General features: G+C 39.3%; 1 protein-coding gene across 1 annotated transcript in view; it reads left to right on the top strand.

The window, feature by feature from the left end:
* Positions 1-24,432, top strand: part of SLC39A9 (solute carrier family 39 member 9) — a 42,193-nt gene extending 17,761 nt beyond the window's left edge. Inside the window, exons 4-8 of the mRNA XM_043472387.1 lie at positions 10,079-10,276; positions 16,871-16,939; positions 18,042-18,127; positions 18,643-18,777; positions 20,527-24,432. Of these exons, the coding sequence (XP_043328322.1) occupies positions 10,079-10,276; positions 16,871-16,939; positions 18,042-18,127; positions 18,643-18,777; positions 20,527-20,757 (719 nt within the window). The 3' untranslated portion in view covers positions 20,758-24,432. The remainder of the gene's footprint in view (positions 1-10,078; positions 10,277-16,870; positions 16,940-18,041; positions 18,128-18,642; positions 18,778-20,526) is intronic.
* Positions 24,433-24,940: the final 508 nt, after the last annotated feature.

Here is a 24,940-nt window from a genome sequence, read left to right on the forward strand (position 1 = left end):
TGGAATACAAAATGAAGCAGGGCAAAGGCTAACAGTTTTGCCAAGAATGCACTGATCATAGCAAAATACCCTCTTCCAACAACACAAGAGATGACTCTACACATGAACATCACCAGATGGTCAAAACCGAAATCAGATTCATTTTATTCTTTGCAGCCAAAGATGGAGAAACTCCATATAGTCAGCAAAAACAAGGCCTGGAGCTGACTATGGCTCAGATCATTAGCTTCTTACTGCAAAATTCAGACGTAAATTGAAGAATGTAGGGAAAACCATCGGGCCATTCAGGTATGACCTAAATCAAATCCCTTACAGTTATACAGTGAAAGTGACAGATAGATTCAGGGATTAGATCTGATAGAGTGCCTGAAGAACTATGGATGGAGGTTCATGACATTATATAGGAGGCAGTGATCAAAACCATCCTCAAGAAAAAGAAAGGCAAAATGGTTATCTTAGGAGGCCTTAGAAATAGCTTAGAAAAGAAGAGAAGCGAAAGGCAAAGGAGAAAAGGAAAGATAAACCCATCGGAATGCAGAGTTCCAAAGAATTGCACGGAAAGATAAGACAGCCTTCATAAGTGAACAATGTAAAGACATAGAAGAAAACAATGTAATGGAAAAGACTAGACACCTATTCAAGAAAATTAGAGATACCAAGGAAACATTTCTGGCAAAGATGGGCACAATAAAGGACAGAAACGGTATGGACCTAACAGAAGCAGAAGATATTAAGAAGAAGTGCCAAGAATACACAGAAGAACTTTACAAAAAAGGTCTTAATAATCTGGAACTGGCGTTCATTGGAAGGACTGACGTTGAAGCTGAAATTCCAGTACTTTGGCAACCTGATGTGAAGAGCTGACTCATTTGAAAAGACCCTGATGCTGGGAAAGATTGAGGGCAGGAGGAGAAGGGAATGACAGAAGTTGAGATGGTTGGATGGCATCACTGACTCAATGGACATGGGTTTGGGTGAACTCCAGGAGTTGGTGATGGACAGGGAGGCCTGGCATGCTGTGGTTCATGGGGTTGCAAAGAGTCGGACACGACTGAGAGGCTGAACTGAACTGAACTGAATCTGGATAACCATGATGGTGTGATCACTCAACTAGAGCCAGATATCCTGGAGTATGAAGTCAAGTGGGCCTCAGGAAGCATTACTACAAACAAAGCTAGTGGAGGTGATAGAATTCCAGCTGAGTTATTTCAAATCCTAAAAGATGATGCCGTTAAAGTGTAGCACTCAATATGCCAGCAAATTTGGAAAACTCAGCAGTGGCCACAGGACTGGAAAAGGTCAGTTTTCATTCCAATCCCAAAGAAAGGCAATGCCAAAGAATGGCAATGCCAAAGAATGTTCAAACTACTTCAGAATTGTGTTCTTTTCACATACTAGCAAGGTTATGCTCAAAATCCTTCAGGCTAGGCTTCAGAAGTCCTTGAATTGAGAACTTCCAGATGTACAAGTTAGATTTAGAAAAGGCAGAGGAACCAAAGATCAAATTGCCAACATCTGTTGGATCATAGAAAAAGCAAGGGGATTCCAGAAAAACATCTACTTCTGCTTCATTGACTACACTAAAGCCTTTGACTGTGTGGATCATAACAAACTGTGGAGAATTCTTAAAGAAATGGAAATACCAGACCACCTTACCTGCCCCTGAGAAATCTGTATGCAGGTCAAGAAGTAACAGAACCAGACATGGAACAACAGACTGGGTCCAAATTGGGAAAGGAGTACGTCAAGGCTGTATATTGTCACCCTGCTTATTTAACTAATATGCAGAGTACATCATGAGAAACGCTGGGCTGGAAGAAGCACAAGCTGGAATCAAGATTGCCAGGAGAAATATCAATAACCTCAGATATGCAGATGACACCACCCTAATGGCAGAAAGCAAAGAGGAACAAAAGAGCCTCTTGATGCAGGTGAAAGAGGAGAGTGAAAAAACTGGCTTAAAACTCAACATTCAAAAAAAAACAAAAAACAAAAACAAACTCAACATTCAAAAAACAAAAATTATGGCATTTGATCCCATCACTTCATGGCAAATAGAGAAAAATTGGAAACATTGACAGAGTTTCTCTTCTTGGGCTCCAAAATCATTGTGGACGGTGACTCCAGCCATGAAATTAGAAGACGCTTGCTTCTTAAAAGGAAAGCTATGACAAACCTCGACAGCATATTAAAAAGGAGAGACATCACTTAACCGACAAAGGTCCACATAGTCAAAGCTGTGGTTTTTCCGGTAGTCATCTGTGGTTGTGAGAGTTGGACCATAAAGAAAGCTGAGTGCCAAAAAATTGATGTTTTCAAACTGTGGTGCTAGAGAAGACTCTTGAGAGTCCCTTGGACAGCAAAGAGATCAAAGCAGTCAATAAAGGAAATCAACCCTGAATATTCATTGGAAGGACTGATGCTGAAGCTGAAGCTCCAATATTTTGGCCACCTGATGTGAAGAACTGACCCATTGGAAAAGACCCTGATGCCGGGAAGGATTGAAGGCAGGAAGAGAAGGTGGCAACAGAGAAAGCGATACTTGGATGACATCACCAACTCAATGGACAGAGTTTGAGCAAACTTCAAGAGATAGAGAAGGACAGGGAAGACTGGCATGCTGCAGTCTGTAGGGTTGCAAACAGCTGGACACGACTGAGCAACTGAACAACAGCATTCACTGTTTTTGGCATGAATGACTACGTTTTGTCAAATGCATAAAGTCAAAATACAGAACAGTTCCATCACTCTCATCTCCTTTTGTAATCAAACTTTTCCTCCACTCCCAATCTTGAGCAACCTCTGATCTCTGTATCTATAGTTTTGTCTTTTCTCAGTGTCATATATATGCAGCCTTGTAGTCTTTGGGTCTGGCTTTTTTTAGTTAGCTTAATGCAGTTGAGAAGTCATCCTGTTGTTTGGTGTATCTGGTTTATACCTTCTCCAGTATTCTTGCCTGGAGAAGTACATGGACAGAGGAGCCTGGTGGGCTAGAGTCCATGGGGTCACAAAGAGTCGGACACTGAGTGACTAACACCCACACACAGTAATGTGTGAGAGTTCCAGTTCACTCCCTTCCAAACATTTTTGTTGTCTCTTTTGTTTTAGTTTTTGTATTTTAATCACCCAAATAGATGGGTAGTTGTGTGTCTGTGTGTGTCTGTGTGTTTTGATTTATTTGACTGTGTTGAGTCTTAGTTGTAAATCTGTAAAGGTTATAAGATATAAGTAGAAGGTAAAAAATTTAAAACAATCAATAAAGGCCAAAAATATAAACATCAGAGCTGGGGGTCACCCTTCCCCCCAAAGAAACAGATTACCTGAAGGTTTGATTCTTAGAATGCTTTGTCCTTTGTAAATGTTAATCTGAAGGAGTTCTAGTGAATGTCTTCAAAGAGTAGATTGATTCTATTATATTTATCAATAATTTAACATATGTGTCCGTAACATAGGAAGGCTATATACCATACTGGTGGAAGTTATTGGAAGGATTCCTGTATGAATATCTAGGGAAAGAATTAAGCCCATAATGATTTGCTGAACACTCTGTTAGTGACATGAGAAATACATGTCTGATGAGCAATATCCAATGATAATACTGGGTTTATATACTTTGTAGTGGGGAATGTGACATGGAACATGTCTCAGTTGTTCATTACCAACCAGTGCCCTGAGTGAAATAGACACAACAGTAACAACCTGAAGGTTCTTTCAACAATGAGTAACATATGTACACAAATTTTAATTAAATATCTGGGTGTTAAAATTTTTTATTTTAGTATAGTTGATTTACAATGGGGTGTTCATTTCTACTGTATAGCAAAGTGACTCAGTTATACATATGTATATTATTTTTCATATTCTTTTCCATTATGGTTATCACAGGATATTGACTATATAGTTCCCTGTGCTATGCAGTAGGCCCTTGTTGTTTCTCCATTCTATAATAGTTTGCATCTAATAATCCCATACTCCCAATCCATCCCTCCCCAACCCCTCTGCCCCTTGGCAGTGAGAAGTCTTCTCTATGTGTGTGAGTCTGTTTCTGTTTCATAGATAAGTTCATTTGTGTCATATGTTAAATTCCACATGTAAGTGATGTCATATGCTATTTGTCTTTCTCTTTCTGATTCACTTCACTTAGTATAGTCTCTAGGTCCATCCATCTTGCTGCAAATGGCATTATTTCACTCCTTTTTATGGCTGAGTGTTATTCCATTGTATATATGCTCTGCATCTTGTTTATCCATTCATCTGTCAGTGAGCATGTATGTTGTTTCCATATCTTGGCTATTGTAAATAGTAAATAGCTGGGTTTTGAGATCTCAGGTTTTACTGGATTGAGTTTCCTGTCCTCCAGTAGAAGTGAAAGGGTGGATGTGTTAATACTGAATATCCAGATCTCATTACTAAACTGTTAATGTACTAACAAGTCATGGGATTATCACTCACTTTAAAAAGCTTTTTTGTTTTGTTTTGGCTAATGCTTGCAAATAAAACCAATAATGCCTACCAGTCATTGTGTATAATCCAGTAAATATTTGTATTTTTATATATATAATTAAATTCCACTTAGTTATAAATACTCAGATCTTCTATGGAAAGCTTCAATCAGCAGCACACTTATTTCAAGTTTTATATGTATGTGTGTGTGTGTGTGTGTGTATAAAATAATGTTCCTGACATTTATTTGCCACAGTTTTATTTATACATAAAATTAAGTGTTAATTCTTTCAAAGTGGTAATGTCAGGAAATTATATGCTTATATCAGTGAATGCTCAAAAAATGTTAGAACTCTTTCTTTAATTTACCTCCAGAGTACGAGATGAAAATCATCAGTCACAACAGAGTTTTCTTGAAAGCAGTTTAGATTTGGAGAAATACAGTTATTCAACGCCAATCTGTTTAATAACATAGGTGACTCATTTATTCAGTATTATTTTAGATCAGAAGCTGGTATATTAGAAAGTAGGAGTTTTATTGTGACTCATAAATTTGACTCCGAAGGCTATGCCAAGAGTTCCAAAATGATTTATATAAAGAAAGCGTTGTTAGGATAAGCTATAGAAGGTTCTTATACTCATCTAAATTGAAAAATTCTGATATAGGTGTCCCTTATTATTAAGGGATGTGAAAGTTGGACCATAAAAAAGACTGGAGTGCCGAAGAATTGATGCTTTTGAATTGTGGTACTGGAGAAGACTCTTGAGAGACCCTTGGACTGCAAGGAGATCACACCAGTCAGGCCTAAAGGAAATCAACCCTGAATATTCATTGGAAAGATTGATAACTAAAGTTGAAGCTCCAGTACTTTGGCCATCTGATTCGAAGAACTGACTTATTGGAAAAGACCCTGATGATTGGAAAGACTGAAGGCAAAAGGAGAAGAGGGCTGCGGAAGATGAGGTGGTTAGATGGCATCACTGACTCAATGCACATGAACTTTAACAAACTCCAGGAGATAGTGAGGACAGGAAAGCCTGGCATGTTGCAGTCCAAGGGTTGCAAAGAGTCAGACATGACTTAGCGCCTAGACAACAACAGTGAAGGGAAATAATGTTGGTCATCCTTTGAAAGTTGTAATTAGGCTTGACATTTAGTTTCAGAGCTATGGATACCCCAAAAGTAATTGCCTTTAAAAATTATTATACAACTGTTCACAAATAATAGTATGACTAACACCCTTTAATGAGGTGTTAACCTACCTTTGCACCTCAGCTCACTTTAGCATAACCTTTCACCTAATTTAGCACATACATCTGTTACCTATTAAGTCTGGATTTATAAAGAAGCATGTGCATAATTACCTTGAAAGTGAAAGTTTCTCAGTCACGTCCGACTCTTTGCGACCCCTTGGACTGTATGTCGCCCACCAGGCTTCTGTGTCCATGGAGTTTTCTAGGCAAGAATACTGGAGTGGGTAGCCATTTCCTTCTTCAGGGGCAACCCAGGGATCAAACCTGGATCTTCTGCATTGCAGGCAGATTCTTTACCATCTGAGCCACCAGGGAAGCCATTCAAAAATATAAGACTAAAAGATTGTATTTTATTTCCATTTTTAAAAATCTTTTTGCATTGGAAGGAATTAATTGCATAACTTTCAAAATGAAATGACACATTAAGAAATTACTTAAGTGTGAAGGCCATTTTTTTTTTTTGCTTTCAAAATCTTATTTGTTGAGTATATACTCAATTTTTGGCCTTATATTGATTGTTAGAGTTCATAGATCTACAATATAGCTTCTGCCTTCAAGAATTCACAGCTGATGGAAAATGAATAAATTAGCAGTCAGTGACAGCAGGGGTTGGCAAACTTTTTCTAAAAGGGCCAAACAGTAAATGTTTTAGGCTTTGTGGGCCAGATGGTTTCTGTTGCAGTTACTCGGCTCTGCCGTCATAGCGTGAAAGCAGCTATAGACAGTCTGTGAACAAGTGGCTGCGTTCCACTGCAAGTTTTATTTACAAAACTAAACGTGAACCCTTGTCCTGTAGTTTGCTGCTGTCTGAATTGTAGGATAGTGATATAAAACTTATGGTTGACACACACCAGTCTGCTGGGTATGCATGAAGAGAAGAGGACACAGAAAATGTCAGGGAGGAAGGAACTTACAAGCTGAGTCTTAAAAGACAGGGTGTTATCCAGGAGAAGCAGCATGGAAGGCCCATGGGTTCATGAACTGCAGAGACTAAACAAAGGCAGAGATGCGAGCTCATTTTAGTGGGGACCTTTTAAAAAGATAATCATTCAAATCCTTTCCAATAGCGTCTTTCTAAGTAGTACTGAAAAGTGTAGGTACCACATCTCTAAATATGAAGAATTGATTTTGTATATTAAAATGGAAGACTACCAAAAATTGCCTTGTCTTTAGAGAAAGTCAAGTGTTTTACTTCGTTTATTTATTTTACATTCTCAAGGCCATGCTAATTATTTGGCAGTGTATGATAGTTCATTGATTTTTCACAAACTAAACACCCTTGTGTTACCATGAGGCCATATTTTAATTGTCCAACACTACCAATCAAAATTCTTAGACTGCTTCTCTCGTAATCTTAATTATTTTTCATCTCTGAGCTTTCAGTCAGTTCTCTGGCTTAAAATCCTTATTGCTAACAATAATTTTGCTTGCATGAAGAACAGTGTGGGCACACACTGTCTGCCCACCTTTTCCTCCTAGACCTGTCTAAAGTTTGATTCTCTTTTAATTGATCACTGCAGTGTAGGCTTCTAATTTCCAGGAAATGCCTCTTATTCCAAAATCATCCATTTCTTCCTCTGAAAGTCTCTCTTTACCTCCAGCAGTGCTTCCATGCTGAATGTAGCAACTCAGTGGATCTTGAGATAAATTTAGTAAGTTGGACTTGTGACTGGCATTTAAGAGGAGCACAAGAGAGGGAGGGACAAAGACAGAGAAATAAATAAATTAAATTTTTTTGCATTGTAACCATTGTAAAGCTAAGTATTGTTGAGATCGCAAAGAGTCGGATAGCAACAACAGATAAGATGCATAACACTGGGAACAATACAAGGCTGTCTCCTCTCAGCCGCTTGTACTTAACATTGTACTTGGAGTCCTAGCCAGATGCTAGTCTGCAGTAAGGCCAGAAACAGAAAGACAAGGCATAAAGATTGGCAAGAAGTAAAATTATCTATTTGCAGATGACATGATCACCTATGTAAAAATGGTTAAAAATTTAAAACCTCTTAGTATCAAATGTCGACAATGGTATGGAGCAAGTAGTACTTTCAGATGTTGCTGTTGGATGTATAAGGCGGTGCAGCCACTTTGGGAAACACTTTTGAGAGTTTTATCTTGCATTGTCATGTTAAGTCACTTCAGTCGTGTCCGACTCTTTGTGACCCTGTGGTCTATAGTCCGCCAGGCTCCTCTGTCCATGGAATTTTCCAGGAAAGAATACTGGAATGGACTGCCATTTCCTCCTCCAGGGGATCTTCCCGACCCAGGGATCAAACCCGTGTTTCTTATGTCTCCTGCATTGGCAGGCGGACTCTTGACCACTAGCACCACCTGGGAAGCCCATTTTCTTTTATAAACATACATATACCCAAAAGTTCTGATCCTAGGTATTTACCCAAGAGAAAAGAAAATTTGCATCCACAGAAAGATTTATACCTGGACTTCTCTGGTGGTCCAGTGGTTAAGAGTCCACCAATGCAAGGGACATGGGTTTGATCCCTGGTCTGGGAAGATCCCACATGCCGCAGGGCAACTAAGCCCATGTGCCGTAGCTACCAAGCCCACTCTCTAGAGCCCATGCACCATAACTACTGAAGCCCGGGTACCTTGATCCACAAGAAGAGAAGCCCATGCACCACAACTGGAGAGTTAGCCCTGCTTGCTGCTACTAGAGAAAGCCCGCTTGCAGCAGTAAAGACCCAGCACAGCCTAAAAATAATACAAATAAATTTTTTTAAAAAGAGAAAGACTTGCACCTGAATACCGGTAGCAGCTTTATAATGGACCAGTGTTGGAAATTACCTAAATGTCAATCAATAGCTGAATGTGTAAATAAGTTGTGATATGTCCATACAATGGGACATTATTCAGCAAAAAAAGAGGACCAAACTACTGATACATGCAAAGCTTAGATAAATCTCAAAATATTCTGCTGATCAAAAGAATCCTTATGCAAAAGAATTCATGTTGCATGATTCCATTTATATGAAATCCTAGAGCAGGGAAAACTCAGGGGACAAAAAGCACATTCAGCACTTGCTTGGCACCAGGACTGACATATTGACTCCAGGGGAGCACAGAACTGTTCTAAGATTTTTGAGTACTGTTCCAAAGTTTGAACTTGGTGGTAGTTTAACTAGTTTTTTTACATCTGTGAATTATACCTCAGTAAAGTGTGCTTTAAAAAAAAAAGATTGAGACATTTCAAAACAAATAAATGAGGAAAAAAAAAGCAAATAATAAAATCACTATTAGGAAAAAAACCTAAGGTTAAAAAATTACTTTGGGAAGATGAAAAAGTTGTGGAGATGGATGATGGTTGTAGAACAATGTGTGTACTTAAAGCCACAGAATCATATGATTAAAAATGGTTAAAATGATAAGTAAGTTTTATGTAATGTATATTTTACACTTTTTAAAAAGGTTAAAAAAAGGAAAAAGCTATGTTAACAAAAAATCTTTAAAGAATTAGAAACACATATTTTTGTTATCTTAAGATGGTTTGTGCTTCTCAGTAATGACTTTTAGAGAATTAAGGCAGGGTCTAAAATATTACAGCAGGCTTCTGTGATTTCTTTAGTCAAAGGTTAAATGCTTAATCTAATTATAAATGATAAATATGTTTAGTATTTTGGCCTGTATTTATAAAACCAGCAAAGATAAGAATTCTTTTTTTTTTTTTTAAGAATTCTTGAAGTGTTCATGCTTTGAGTATCAGATATTTGAGTATAAACTAGTAGTATTAATATTGCCTAGCCAGGTGTCATTTCCTGTAATTCAGAGTATCCCAACAATCGTATTTCTAGAACTGAATTTAGACTGAAGGAACTGTCTCGTTTAAACTGCTTTGCCCTTTTGGTTTCTAATTGGTGATTGTCCCCTGATAATTTTTAAAGCTAAAGCATTTTATACTCAGTTTGCTCTTTATTTGCAATTTTTATATCAACCTAAGTATAAAACTAGATGAATCTGATTATACTTATTTTCATTGTTACTGTTCTTCATTTGCCTGTTTTCATCAGAATAAATCTTTCTGTGGTTTCTGGTGAGACTAGTCTGAATCTCTAGACAGAAAGGGGAATTGGAAGATGATATCCCTTGGAAAAATGACTGCTTTCTTGCCTGGTGATTTGCTTCCACTTCCTAGGTTTTAAGAATAATAGGCAGTTAAAAACTCTGGATGCCAAAAGCAGAAGAGCTTTGGGAACTTTTTCATCACGAACTTTAAGAGAGTTTATGACTTGCTGCGTTACAATATAGGAAGTGAGAGTCTTTGCAGGAAAATCTGTAGAGCTCAAAAGTACAAAAGAACAGAAGCCTCTACATGAAGATACTTTAAGAGAGTAAACATGCTGTCTCTTTATGGTTCATTCTGCTCTAGGGAAGCACCACCAAGCGAGTCAAACACAGAACGTGATTGCATCAGACAAAGCAGCAGTAATACCAGTTGCCCATGAACATGAGCACAGCCATGACCACACACAGCTGCATGCCTACATCGGCGTTTCCCTCGTACTGGGCTTTGTCTTCATGTTGTTGGTGGACCAGATTGGCAGCTCCCATGTGCATTCTACTGACGGTAAGTGACCCTAAGGTTTTCTGGGCAATGCAAAAAATTTGCATTTTAGGTGATCACAAATGATTGAATGATTCAGTATGTATCAGTGGCCATATTTAGTACTAAAACTCTTGTTTTAGGTTCAGGTGAACATTTTATTCATTTGAGGAAGCTAGTGGGTTGTGACATGTGGCACAAGAGAGTGTTTATTGGGTTACTACCCTGGTTATCTTAAAGCTGTTTCATTTGATGGAGGTCTAGGGCAGAAGTTCTTAACCCTTTTTGTTCCATGGAGCCTTTAAGCAGTCTAAAGCCTGTGGACCTTTCATTGGGATAAATAATGTTTTTAAATGCATAAAGCATAGTACATAGGACTATAGAGAAGATCAGTTTTATTGAAATACAGTTACTAAAACATTAAAAACAAGTTTGTGATATAGGATGTCTTCTTTATCAATGCATTAAATAATGATATAATATACTTAAATTGTAAGCAGGTTAGAGTTAAATATAATTGTTTAGGACATTAGTATAACAGCTGTTGCTGAGTAGCTTGACTAAGAACATTAAATTCTGAGATGGGCTTTAACAGGCAACAGATTGTCAAGTTGAACATCCAGTTGGTTTGGGTTTTTGTTCTGATGGTTATTAGTGTAGAAGAGCCCGATTCACAAAGATACTTTATTACAGATACACTTAAACACATTTGTAGCTTGCTTTCCAGGGAAAGGTAAACTTCTTTCAAAGACACCTAGAATTTTCCAAGACTTTTAAAATCAATTCCAGTCATAGTAACTTTTTTGTCTTGAGAGCAATGAATTCATCTTTGGTTAAATCAACATCTTTGATATGGGTTTGTATTAAATAAGGATTCTAAGCCATGATACACCTTTAATACCATTGTGATACAAATAAATTTAAAAGGGTTATAATAGACATGAGAATTTATAGATATTTCTTTTCAAATATATTGACAGAGAATTTTACAGATAGAAACTACTAGAGAACATAGCTATCTTGTTCCTCAGTGAGAGATCCTATGACTTCTACTGTTTGGTGGCTAAGTGACGGTTAGGTACAGATTTGCCTCATAGTTACCCAGCTCCATCACATGAGCATTTACAGACAGGAAGACTGTGATCAAACAGTGTGGCAGTACTTCGCAGTTGAGTTCAGTTGCTCAGTCGTGTCCCAACTCTTTGCGACCCCATGGACTGCAGCACACCAGGCTTCCCTGTCATCACCAACTCCTGGAACTTGCTCAAACTCATGTCCGTTGATCAGTGTTGCCATCCAAACATCTTATCCTCTGTCGTCTCCTTCTCCTCCTGCCTTCGATGTTTCCCATCTTCAGGGACTTTTCCAATGAGTTAATTCTTCACATCAGGTGGCCAAAGTATTGGAGCTTCAACTTTAGCATCAGTCCTTCCAAAGAATATTCAAGACTGATTTCTTTTAGGATAGACTGGTTTGATCTCCTTGCAGTCCAAGGGACTCGCAAGAGTCTTCTCCAACCCCACAGTTCAAAAGCATTAATTCTTCCACGCTCAGCCTTCTCTATGGTCCAACTCTCACAACCGTACATTACTATGGGAAAAATTATAGCTTTGACTAGACAGACCTTTGTTAGCAAAGTAATGTCTCTGCTTTTTAATATGCTGTCTAGGTTTGTCATAGCTTTTCTTCTAAGGAGCAAGCGTCTTTTAATTTCATGGCTGCAGTCACCATCTGCAGCGATTTTGGAGCCCAAGAAAATAAAGTCTGTCATGGTTTTCATTGTTTCCCCATCTACTTGCCATGAAGTGATGGGACCAGATGCCATGATCTTAGTTTTTTGAATGTTGAGTTTTAAGCCAGCTTTTTCACTCTCCTCTTTCACTTTCATCAAGAGGTTCTTTAGTTCCTCTTCACTTTCTGCCATAAGGGTGGTGTCATCTGCATTCTGTAAGCAGTACTTCTATAAGCCCTTAATTTAAAGTAGTGATGAGTGATAATATGAAGGTATCTTAGAATGACTGTAAAATAATATGAAATTATCTGATTTCTATTGGTAAAGGTAGTGCTAATATTACTTATGGCTTATTGTCTATATTTATGACAAAAGGAAATGCAAACAGATGGGGAAACAGTGTCAGACTTTATTTTTCTGGGCTCCAAAATCACTACAGATGGTGATTGCAGCCATGAAATTAAAAGACGCTTACTCCTTGGAAGGAAAGTTATGACCAACCTAGATAGCATATTAAAAAGTAGAGACATTACTTTGCCAACAAAGTCCGTCTAGTCAAAGCTATGGTTTTTCCAGTAGTCATGTATGGATGTGAGAGTTGACTATAAAGAAAGCTGAGCTCTGAAAAGCTGATGCTTTTGAACTGCGGTGTTGGAGAAGACTCTTGAAAGTCCCTTGGACTGCAAAGAGATCCAACCAGTCCATCCTGAAGGAGATCAGTCCTGAATATTCATTGGAAGGACTGATGTTAAAGCTGAAACTCCAATACTTTGGCCACTTGATGCGAAGAGCTGACTCCTTTGAAAAGACCTTAATGCTGGGAAAGATTGAGGGCAAGAGGAGAAGGGGATGACAGAGGATGAGATGGTTGGATGGCATTACCAACTTGATGGACATGGGTTTGGGTGAACTCCGGGAGCTGGTGATGGACAGGGAGGCCTGGCGTGCTGCAGTTCATGGGGTCGCAAAGAGTCGGACACGACTGAGCGACTGAACTGAACTGAAAGTTCAGTTAAAGGTTAGTAAAAATAAAAATGCTTTTTTTTTTCAATTTAAGGTCACAGACACCCCTGCCTTCTCCTCGTGTTCTCCTATTAGACCCCAGGTTAACAATCCTTGATCTACAAAAAAAATGTAGAAAAGCTGGCAAAAGACATGAACAAATAGTTCATGAAAAGATGTAAAAATAGTCTTTAAATATATGAAAAGATGTCCCCTGCGTTTAAAATAAGAAAAATGCAAATCAAAAGTTCCACCAAGAGGCCATTTCTCACCTGTCACTTAGTCACAAATTCAAAACCTTGGCAACATATATTCTGTTGGCAAAGCTGTGATGCTATAGGCACTCTCATCTGTTGCTGTGGATGTTCGTAGTGGTACAGTCCCTGTGGAGGGGAGTTTACCCTTCAAGCTAAAAATCCCACTTCTAGGAATCTGTTCTGATAATTCAGCTTCAGTGTGAAGATACATATGCACAAGATTAATCAATGCAGCATCGTTTGTCATCGTAAGACCACTTCAGTGTCCAGTCATGCAGACTGACTGAGTGAAGTATGATGTGTCTATGTAATTGAGTTCTCTGTAGAAATGAAATAAAGTAAGGAATCCAATCTCTGTCAACCAAGGGGGAGAGATTTCCAGGAAATATTGCTAAGTGAGGGGGGGTAAAAAACAAAAATAAATTACTGTCTGTCATATATTTGTGTAAGAAAGAAGGAGAAACAAGGAAACATGTATATATTTGCTTATCTTTACAAAAAAGAAACATAAGAATCAACTAGAAACCAAAGTTGATTACTTGTAGGAGTGAGGGCAGTTGTGGGATAGGGTAGAAAGGTTTTAAGAAAGGGCATGACACTTCCCTGGGCATGCCTTTTTGATACAGTTTTAACTTTTGGAAATATGTTAATGTTTTCCATATTCAAAATATAAAATGAAGTCAACAAGGGGTGGGGGAGCTAACTGAAACAGATGAACTATACATCAAATGAATAACACAATCACACTGAAAGGGACTTAGAAAAAACAAATTCAAGTAATTCATGAATGTAATTATTTGGCTATATACCTTTAGTAGTGGGTAGAGTTGCAGAAGAAGTATAAACAATACTGAACTCTTTTTAGTAGGCTTTGTCTTTTGTAATGGTGTGGGCAAAAGTGTTCTTAAACTATTTTGGATATGTTACAAGGTTGAGTAAATGAGTAGATGTGCCGCTGTTGGTGAAACCAGAGTCCTCACTGAGGAAGAAGGGACATGCAAACAGGGAATGAGGGAAAGCAAGAAAGAACCCCTGCCGGGGTGGATTGGAATTGGAGCTATTGGAATCATGATTTTGAAAACGTGTATGTGTATGTGTACATATATACATGTGTGTTTAAATATACATGGGTGTATGTCATAGCTGTGTGTGTAGAGAGGGCCTAGAAGTAGACACCCCACTGGCAATGAGGATATCAGGGCTCTTCAGAGAAATGACTGATTCTAGGATGGGGCAGGGTAAGTGTAAAATGAGCTTGAAATATCTAGTGCTCAAAATATATATGAAGGAAAAAGATGGGAACGTCACAGAATATAGGAACCAGCTTGAAGGGGCATCCATTGGCCAGATCTCAGACAGTTTGTCCACTGAGATGATTAAGAACAGCAATAAAGCATAAAAAAATTAAAAAAGCAATAAAGCATTAAAAAAAATGGGAGTCAATGCGCACATCCACATGAGAGAAAGATAAAAGAGGGGAGGGCATTTGCTTCCAGCAGAACGCTAAATACCAACTGGTAAACATGGAAGCAGTTGGAATTGGACATTTTTGCAACCTTTCTAGTAAAAATTGGCTCAGGCCAGAATCGTCAAGGAATGTTAGATCTAGGGTATGTTTTGATTTGCTTATTAGTTACAAAGGGGGAAAAAAGTAACTAAATGAAGAAATCAGACAATACCTTGATCAGATGATCAAGATTAATGTCACTGATACTTTGCTTCAGTGTGTGCAGAAAGTTCCTATTAGATCAACCCCCCTGCAGGTAACTATAAACTTTAGACAGAGTGAAAACCCACTGTCTGAAGACACTGGAGAATCACCTAAAGGAGGCAAATTCTGGAAGGGAGTCTACACTGGGAACCGATTTTTACAGCTTTTAGTTCCTGTTTCAATGCTTTTAGCAGTCAGTTCCTATGGGGTAGCTAACTGATAGAAGAGTCTTTCTGGCCTAAAGAGGACAGAGTTCAAGGTAACTACAGTCACTGCAGAGTGAGAGGAGAATCTTAGAAAGGAGACAGACAGAGAAAGTCAGCGCTAAATTCTGTGTATAAACTACCCAAGTCTCTGGCTAAGCCCTGAACCATGCTTTCTTGGGCAGGCTCCAGGCAGGTCCGCTAAAGATGAAAGAACTAAACTGAGACTTAGGCAGCTGCCCAGAAGACAGAATTTGCAGTTTGAGCCAAATCAGGTTACTTTAAAGCAAAGCAAAAAAGAAATCAACATTCTTTGGAGGAATGTAATAGAATCCATAGTATCCACTAAATAATGCTTACAGTGTCCAAGATGTAGTCCAAAATGCACACCACCAGTGAGCAGCAGGTGTACATCCTGTGCGTCTGGGTGTGATAGCCTGAGAAGCATCATCTGTGTAGTATTCCATCCAAGAATGCTTTGTCTAAGGACACATCAGACAGATCCAAAAGTAGGGACCACTCTGTTAAAAAACAAGAAAGGTGCAGGGAGGGGAATGTATTCTTCAAGATATCAATGTCACAGAAATCAAAGGCAGAGAAAATGTTTCAGATTAAAGGAGACTAAAGAGATAGTTACAGCCAAGTGTAACATGCAGTCCTAGACTGGATTCTTCCTGGGAAAGGAAAAATGCTCTGAAAGTCATTCTTGGGCAATTGACAAAAATAAAATATGCAAGAGAGAGTAGAAAAAAATCTCAATGGCGTTTACTGAATTTGATAACTTTACTGTGATTATGTAAGAAAATATCCTTTCCCATCAGAAATACACACTGAAGGATCTAGGGGTAAAGAGTTAATGAGTAGTATAAAGTGTAGTATACTCTCAAATGGTATATTCCAGGAAGGGAAATATATGTGTGTCTGTGTGTAGTGTGGAGAGAGAACAAGAGAGCCTGAGTACAGATGATAAGGCAAATGTGGCAAAATGTTGGACAGGGTGTTAAAGAAACTGGTTTAACTGGAGAAACACGATGAGAAATACAATGATATCAGTTGATGTAGAGCTCAAGAACCTACTTAATAGAGCAGTTTGGATTGAATTTGAAAAGTAGAAGATTCTTGTTAACTGACCCATCAAAAGAGTAGTGAGTTAGGAAGATGATTCTGACAAGGATATGTTGGATGAATTTGGTTAGGGAGAAATGAGAGTGAGAGGAGACATCCAGATCTCCTGCTGGTTCAGGGGTTGGAGAAGAGGGTGTTTGGGTTGATGAAAATTTAGGTTAGGATGGTGGCAGTAAAATGGAGAAAGGCAAATGTGACAGACATTTTGATGTTAGAATAAAGATAAAGTTGCAGGAGGCTAAGGAAGGGGAAAGGGGAGGCAATGACAATGAGATTGGTCTAGAGAGGAAGTGGTCAGAGGCCACAGAGCCGGTTCCTCGGAGAGGTGGAATGGTAAGGGGTGTGAGGCAGTTAGGGTGACATCGTGCCCGTTCAGAGAAGCCTGGGTCAGGAGTTCCCATCTGCCCGTCTCTTCAGGACAGGAGAAGTTTCTAAGTGTTTGAAGCAAAAGGAAAAAGACAATAGTAAGGAAAATAATAATAGTCTACCTAAAACAGCTTTCAAAGAATTCTTCCACTTCCAGGTGAATGTTCTACTAGTTTCTGTTTCCCGTTGCTTCATGGCTGACTTGCCTATTTTTTACTTCAGATCCAGAAACAGCAAGGCCCAGCAATTCCAAAATCACCACCACGCTGGGTCTGGTCGTCCATGCTGCAGGTGGGTTCAGATTGCAGTGGAACCCCTTTCTTTTCTGTCACACAGGTACCATACACAGGAAATACTCTGGGGCTGACCTTTTGGAGAAGGGGTTGTTTAATGAAGTCCTCCGACAGAAGCACGAACCCCAGAATACTCAGTGTCAGGGGATTGTAAGCTAAGAATGGTTTTTATATTTCTAATCGGATGAAAAAGAATAATTCATGGCACATGAAGATTACATGAAATTCAAATTTCAGTGTCCATAAGTAAAGTTGTATTGGAATATAGCCATGGCCACTTGTTTACGTATAATCTGTGGCTAGTTTCACACAACAGTGGTAGAGTTGAGTAGTTGCAAGAGACCGAATGACTCACAAAGGCTAAAATATTTCCTATCTGGCCCTTTAAGAGAAGTTTGCTAACCTTTTCCCTAGGACCTCATCTGCACAAGAGCTTGAACACTTTTGTACTGAATAGCCCTGCTACCTAATATCTATCCAGAATGCCAGTTGAGGCAGGGGTGGGCTGTAGAGTGTCAGAAGTCTCAGCAGTGCTGACTGAGAGCACCTTTGAATCATAATTACAACCAGTCCCAGTTGTAGCAGTCTGTAAGTGACAATAGCATGTGAAAGCTGACACCCTATTATCTGGACTTTGTAGTAACACATGCTTTTCTAACAGAAAATTCATCCATCCAGCCAGTGTTTACTCATTATGTATAAATCATCTATGCGAAGTCGTGGTGTCTTTGTTTTTTCACTTGCAAGATGCAGAGATGCCTCCTTTGAAATTCCTTTCTTTTTCTGTTATTGCAGTTGAACTGATTAGTCAGTAGATTTTTGAGCATCATACTTTTTCAACAACAGCAACAATAACTGGCCTATTAAATATCAAATAGCACCTGTGCTAAGCTCCTCACATATGTTACTTCATGAAAACCTTAGAAATATGTACTTTATTGAACCCAGTTTAGAAATCAGAAGGCTAAGGTTCAGAAAGCTTAAGTAACCTTCCCAGAGCATGGTCCAGCTCTATGTGAGTCTGAAGCCCACACACTCACCCACCACACTATTATAGTTGTTACTTATAGTGTTTTATGTTTCATTTTTTCCGAATTCAGCTGACGGTGTTGCTTTGGGAGCAGCAGCTTCTACTTCACAAACTAGTGTCCAGTTAATTGTGTTTGTGGCAATAATGCTACATAAGGTAAGCAAAATTTTGGTGTAAGATTTGTTATGGACTGCACCTATAATTAAAATTTCTCTTTGGTCTTTGTGTTTTTCTAGAATGGAAAGGCTTTTGTAGTTATTTTCATAACTGCTGTTCAGCTTAGAGAATTGAGTAAATCTGTTTAAAACTAGGTCTTTTGCTACCATTTTCTTAAACTTGTCAGTTGAAGGGATTTTATTTTTTTATGGCATATACACAAACTCTTAAGTCCTCTACAGATTTCTGTATTTCATGGTAATTTTTGTTCATAATATTTTTCCTTTCTTATGCTTAACTATTTCACACAGACACACACACACACACACACACACACACACACAAATGGGATGTTTTCTAGCTTAGAACATTAATTTCTAAAAGGCAGAGCTCAGACTTAATGTTTGTTATACTTGGTTTTCTTATATGATAATAATTTAGTCAAATGACATTACTTCATCATGTAGAAGCAACCCAGATTTCTAGAGTAATAAGGGGTAGTTTTTCTTTTCCAGGCACCAGCTGCTTTTGGGCTAGTTTCCTTCTTAATGCATGCAGGCCTTGAGCGGAATCGAATCAGAAAGCACTTACTCGTCTTTGCACTGGCAGCCCCAGTTATGTCCATGGTGACGTACTTAGGACTAAGTAAGGTAAGTCTGAATCAAGCTTGTCTGGACGAGTATCTAACTCCTGTGATCTGCCAAAACTTACGGTCTCTTATGTTGAAGTTTTCAATTACTGCCTCAAGCTAAAAAGATAATTCAACTTAAAAACCTGTACTGTACAAAGTGTACATCTTAATTCCAAGTCAGTCTGCTTCATAAATTTAGAACATTTTCTTATTCATTTAATTAAAAAACTTCTTTCCCATCAGTTCCAAAAATATTTGCACAAATACGTGATCTTTAAAACAATCCAATTTAAACCTTATCAGACATGCCAGTTATATTTAACTGGTACATAATAAGTCACAACAGTGTGTATGTAATGTGAGCACAGGAAGTGTGAGTAATGAGCTTGCAGCAGCTTTAAGAGCGGTAGGGAATGAGCAGAGATCTCTGTGTTCAGCTAAGACTCAGATTCTTCTACTCCCAGCTCTCATATCACTGCATATTAAGTACCCAGGTCTTTGTCATTACACTGATCATACCTCCAGTCCTGAAGTGGCGTGTGTCATTTGTCACATCAGAGCCCAGGCATTCTGCTCTGTTGCTCCAGTTAGACCTTCCCGTGCCTTCTTATTCTGTCCACTAGGGCTGTAGTTCTTAACAACAACCCTCCCCGTTTTACTTAAATATCAATTGGCAGGCGACAGAGGAAGATCTTAGAACCAAACCAACTTAGGGCTTTCCCCCACACTCTCTGAAGATCACTGATTCTTCTGAGTGTTATTCAGTTCGTATTTGATATAGAAAAGCTTGCGTTGAAAGGAACATGAGAAATGAAATGGTTAAAGAATGGTTACGTTCCTGTCAGTCAAGGCTTAGCTGATCTGGATTGCTAATACCTCATTGTTCACCTGAAGAGCTTTATCTTCTTTTAGTCAATGAGTAATAATACATAGTTCCCTTTTAAATATTATCCTGTTTATCACTTCATTGATCAATGTAAGTTTCTAGAACTTTTGACAAAAAGATATGATAATTTTGGAGGCACGGAGTTACAGGTTATGTTTATGGCATGTTCTTAAATTTTCAGTTCCTTGTCTTAGTCTGTAGGGCCACTTTTTTTTTTTTCTTTTTGTTATTTTGGGCCACTTTTTTAATTAAAAAAAAAGATGGAAATTAATTGTGTAAAGATTAGCTTTTGAGATATCTCTAGGCTCTATGAGGGCAGGTGCTACATCTCAGTTATCACTATATCTCAGGCCCCGGCCTAGAGCCTGGTGCATATGGGATGTTTGTTAATATTAGTAGAACAAGTGAATGTATGAAATTTGATATCTGCGTTAATGCTGTTGATTCCATCTTAATAATCTTGAAGTTTGTTTGTAAAAGTAATCCCAAGTGGCTCAGTGGGTAAAGAATCTGCCTGCAATTTAGGAGATGCAGGTTCAGTCCTTGGGTTGGGAAGATTCCTCTGGAGGAGGGCATGGCAACCCATTCCGGTATTCTTGTCTGAAGAAACCCATGGACAGAGGAACCTGGCAGGCTACAGTCCATAGGGTCGCAAAGAGTCGGACATGACTAAAACGGCTGAGCACGCATGCACACTTGGCCAACAGTCTTAAACCCTTATTTGGAAGGTTTCCATAAATAACAAAATTGTTCTGATCTCAAGGTGTCCCCACTTCCCAAATCACACCAGTTATGAATATTGAGTGTTTTTTTAATTATTCTTCTTTCTGACTCTGCATGTTACTTGACTTAATTTTCTTCTCTCTTTCTCTTACTTCACAGAGCAGTAAAGAAGCCCTTTCAGAGGTCAATGCCACTGGAGTGGCGATGCTTTTCTCTGCCGGGACCTTTCTTTACGTTGCCACAGTACATGTCCTCCCTGAGGTGGGCGGATTGGGGCACAGCCACAAACCTGACCCCACTGGAGGGAGAGGTCTCAGCCGCCTGGAGGTGGCAGCCCTGGTTCTGGGTTGCCTCATCCCCCTCGTTCTGTCAGTAGGACATCAGCATTAACTGGTGAGGGTCCAGCCTCGGTCCATGGCCGGTCGCCATTCAGTGAGAACAGCCGCTCACTCCCTCAGTCTCCTGTCTCGCCTTGCCCATCTCCACCTGTATTCCTGAAGAGTCCGGAGGGAGGTGAGATGAAAACCTGGAGTAACGGAAAGCTTTTCAAGTAGAAACAACACACTGCGAAGGATACAGACATTCCGTTGTGTTGTCTTTTCAAGGGCCCTTGGCATTTTGAGTTTTGATGTTTCCCTTAACCCTATTCTCAGGGAAGATGGAATTTAGTTTTAAGGAAAAGTGGAGAACTTCCTACTCATAATGAAATAATTATGAAAGTACAGTATTCTGTAATTAAGCTAAATCTCTTAGTTTAGAGGCTCTGCCACTTTATCCATTGATTTTTTAACATGGTTCTCACCGTGTAAGACTGGTGCTTTAGCATCTATGCCACTTGCCTTGAATGAAGGTCATGATGCCCACTGTGTTAGATGCTAAAGACAAGTAGTTCATTTGGGGCTAGAGTCAAGAAAATGATGGCAAGACACATTGAAAACTGACTTTACACTTGAGAGATCTGTTGAAGAGGGGACATCTGGGGAGACTTAAACACCCCATTTAGCACGTGCCTCTTTACAGAGAGCCTGCCTTCCATCAGATGGAGCAGCAGAGGTGGACTAGCTTTTAAAGAGGTGACGTGTTTTATAAAACATTTTTTTTCAAGTCCTCCTGTTTGTAGTGGAGGAGCCAAGTTCTAGGAGGTTCAGACCAACCTAGGCTTCCCTTCTGACTGTTCTAAGAACAGTCAGATCCCAAAGTATCTTTGGAAATTAAGGGGTGTTAAATTTTAAGTGAATTTGGACAGTTACTGACATCTTTGTAGTAACCTTTTTAGAAGATCACCAAAACCTACTTGTCCTTTTTTTGTCTCTTTAAGTATTTATCTTAGTAGACCAGCAGTCCCTCTGGCAAAATACTCAGTGCTCCTTTGGGACTGCCAGGTCAGCATCACGTAAGCACCTGTAGCAGTGAAGAAAGTCAAGATGTATCACAAATGGGAGGTGTTTGCCTGTTGATTTAACGCTTATTAAAATCATGTCTTTTGTCTCTTCATCTTTCCCATATTTTATCCGTAACTTTTCCCTACAGCCCTTCCTCCCGACAATTTGCTGCTTACTGCTGGTGGTGATGCTAATATTTTTGTGAGTTAAGTTCTCATCAGGACAACCTCTTCTTGGAACTGTGATGATAAAGATAATATTGTCTCTGTTCTCTGTTCCTTTCAATGAAGTTACCTTTGTGTCAATTGCAGCTTTGTTAAGCCCTTAAAATGTCAACTTCCTCGTATGTGAGATGATACAATCACTGATATTCTGGTAATTTAACCAATTGAGATATTAAAAATAGTAAGCAAACTAGGATAATTTGTCCATATTTGCCAAAAATCCCTGTAAACCTTGTGTTATCGAATAAGTGTATAATATTATATTGTTAATTTATTTTGATTTTCTGTACCATTTCAAAGCACATTTCATAAAGTGTGAACCAAGACTATTTTTGTCAAGGCATTGGATTTAGAAGTTTGTGAAACGTTTTATATAACACGTAAACCAGCATGCCCAGGATTTCTCTATTTCCTTCCTAGATTTGTCACTGGGTCAGCAGCTGTGGAAAGAGAACTTGGGAGCCCTCTGCTGGCTAGACCAAAGTAGCGTAAACAGGATCTGGTTTTGGATAGGGGCTGGGAACCGTTGCGAACAGCATAAAAACCAACAGAAGGTGCAGCATGAAAGTCTAAGTGACTTTCCTGCCAACAGCTCGGACTTCAGAGAGTCATGGGGTTTCACCTAGTCCCTCAAAATGACATGGTTGCCTTGATTCTCCCTGGAAATGTACTTCGTTAAATAAATAGCTCATTTTAGTGTCTGGTCTGGTTTGAATAGTGGCACTTTTCTATCATATTGTTGTGCAATGATCATAAATTTGTTCTGCTGGCCAAAGCCTCTTTCTGCAGTGCCTTGCCATCACACTTAAAAGTTGGGCTAGAATATCTTGCCGGGTAGGGCCTTGAACTCTGGCAAGGGCAGAACCATCTAACCTCCAAATTGGCCTTCCCCTCTGGACCCCACATTAACAAGCAAACCTTGCAAGGCCTATCAGCTCTCAAGAGCTGTGGGCTCTCCCAGATTTTAAAACTGCTGCCCCAGGAACCATTCATTTCCCTCCTGGTCAGCAGGCAGAAATAGCCATACTAACCTTACAGGGCTCAAACGCATCTCCGGGTAGCAGGGTACTCAGCAGCGTGGCAGGGGCCTCCTTCATTTGGGAGGGTGGGGGAGAACTTACTTATGTGGGCAGTGTCCCAGAGAGGCCACACCGATGGTCACTTATTGGCACATTTCAGCTCCATTTTCCTCTAGTTAAAAACTGCCTCCTTAGATGTGGATGCCTTAATGCTCTCACACATTTGGGAACCTTGGCAGTACTTCAGTTGCTGCTGTGATTACAGATGGAATTATTGGCTACCAAAGAGATGCAATTGATGATGAAAAGCATTGTCCTTCCTTCCTCATAACCAAAGTTAATCTTGATTACAATTTGACTCCCTTTCCTAGGTATGGATAGACTTTCTTCAGATGTCGAGTGCTCTCTTAAATGGCAAATTAAGGGGAAAATTATACTCATCCATTCCCTTTATTGGTTCACCAGTGAATTGCTTTTGTCAGTTCCCATATCCCCAAAGCAGCCATCTTCCAGGTCTGATGGCTTTCCTGTGCACGCTATTGCCAGATTTCAGCTCTAAAGGCGAATTCTGCCCTGGAGTGTAGAGTGTTGGAACACCACCAGAGAGGCCCTGTGTTCTCCCTTTCCCTCTTCACCTTTTTATTTCCCTATTCAAAACAGCCAAGTCTGTTCCTATATTTTGAATCATTAGAGAAATGAGAGAGGTGGCTGTTTTGAGTGGTCAGTTCTTTGTAGAAAGAAGAAAACGTAATGGTGTTTTTTACTGGCCTACTTCTAAGTGTCACTGCCTGGGTTTTCCTCTTTTTCAAGGATTAGAACTAGGAGGACATGCCAGCCCCTCAGATGCATGGTAGCCAGGTACTGAACACGGGAACTGCGTATGTCAGCAGCACAAGCCCCCACAGCATGTTCCTTCCTTGGGGCCCCTGAGCCCCATGGGGAACTGAGGAGGACCAGATTCACCCAAAACTGCTGTCGGGCAAGGCAAGAACACAGAATGGTCCACATCACCCAAAGAGCACTGTTTGAGATGCTATGAAATTAAAACCAGTCACGTAGCCCCTTAGTACCTGAGACATCTAGATTCACCTGAGAAGACCTGAGGGAAGTGTAATGACTTGCATGAAAGGGCTAGACAACAATTAGGAATTTTCTAGATATGCACAGCCTAACACAAGAAGGTTGGCTTTGATCTGTTTTCTCATAGCGTCTTCTACTAAGTGGGAAATCTCATGGGATAACACTGCAGTTCCCCTGGTTTGGTAGCCTAAACGGTGATTTTAAATGTCCCCTTTTTCTGGATCCTTTGTAAACATGAAATCATTCCATGGATGGCTGCCTTATAATTTTTGTCTCTTTCCACTTTAATTGTGAATGGTTAAAAAAAATGTTTTTGCTGTTTTCTGATTTGTTTTATGATATTAAATTTTTATTAGTGCATACCATATGTGAGTGGTTCATTATTTTGATCCTCTCAGCAGTTTTTTCGTTTGATGACCAGACTGGACCCACATTGGAACATCAGAAAAGGTAATGAAATGGTTTGTGGGGCAGTGGAAAGATGTATCTATATGAACCTCCTTTGGGGAAGGAGGGCAAGAAAGGTGGAAGGGAGATAAAGGACTCAGTATACCATCTGACCCAGAGACAGCAATTTATTGACCATTTTTTTTTGCCTTTGCCTTTGCTGTTAGCAAATATTATTTATGAAGTTACCTATCTAATCCCAGAAAAGAGATGCAAGCCAGTAGATCCCAATCACAGTGGATGCATTTCAAAGGGCACAGTTACTAATCTGAGTATGTAGACACTATGAACAGTGGACCCTGGAAACATTTAAATGGAAGTGAAAATTATAAATTTGATAAATATTTTCTCCCTCTGTAGTACTGAAGCTCAGTTTTTAACATATACTGATAAGGGCCATATATAGCCATGTATCATTTAA

The sequence above is a fragment of the Cervus canadensis genome, chromosome 6, assembly GCF_019320065.1.
Source record: "Cervus canadensis isolate Bull #8, Minnesota chromosome 6, ASM1932006v1, whole genome shotgun sequence".
In the NCBI taxonomy this organism is placed as follows: domain Eukaryota; kingdom Metazoa; phylum Chordata; class Mammalia; order Artiodactyla; family Cervidae; genus Cervus; species Cervus canadensis.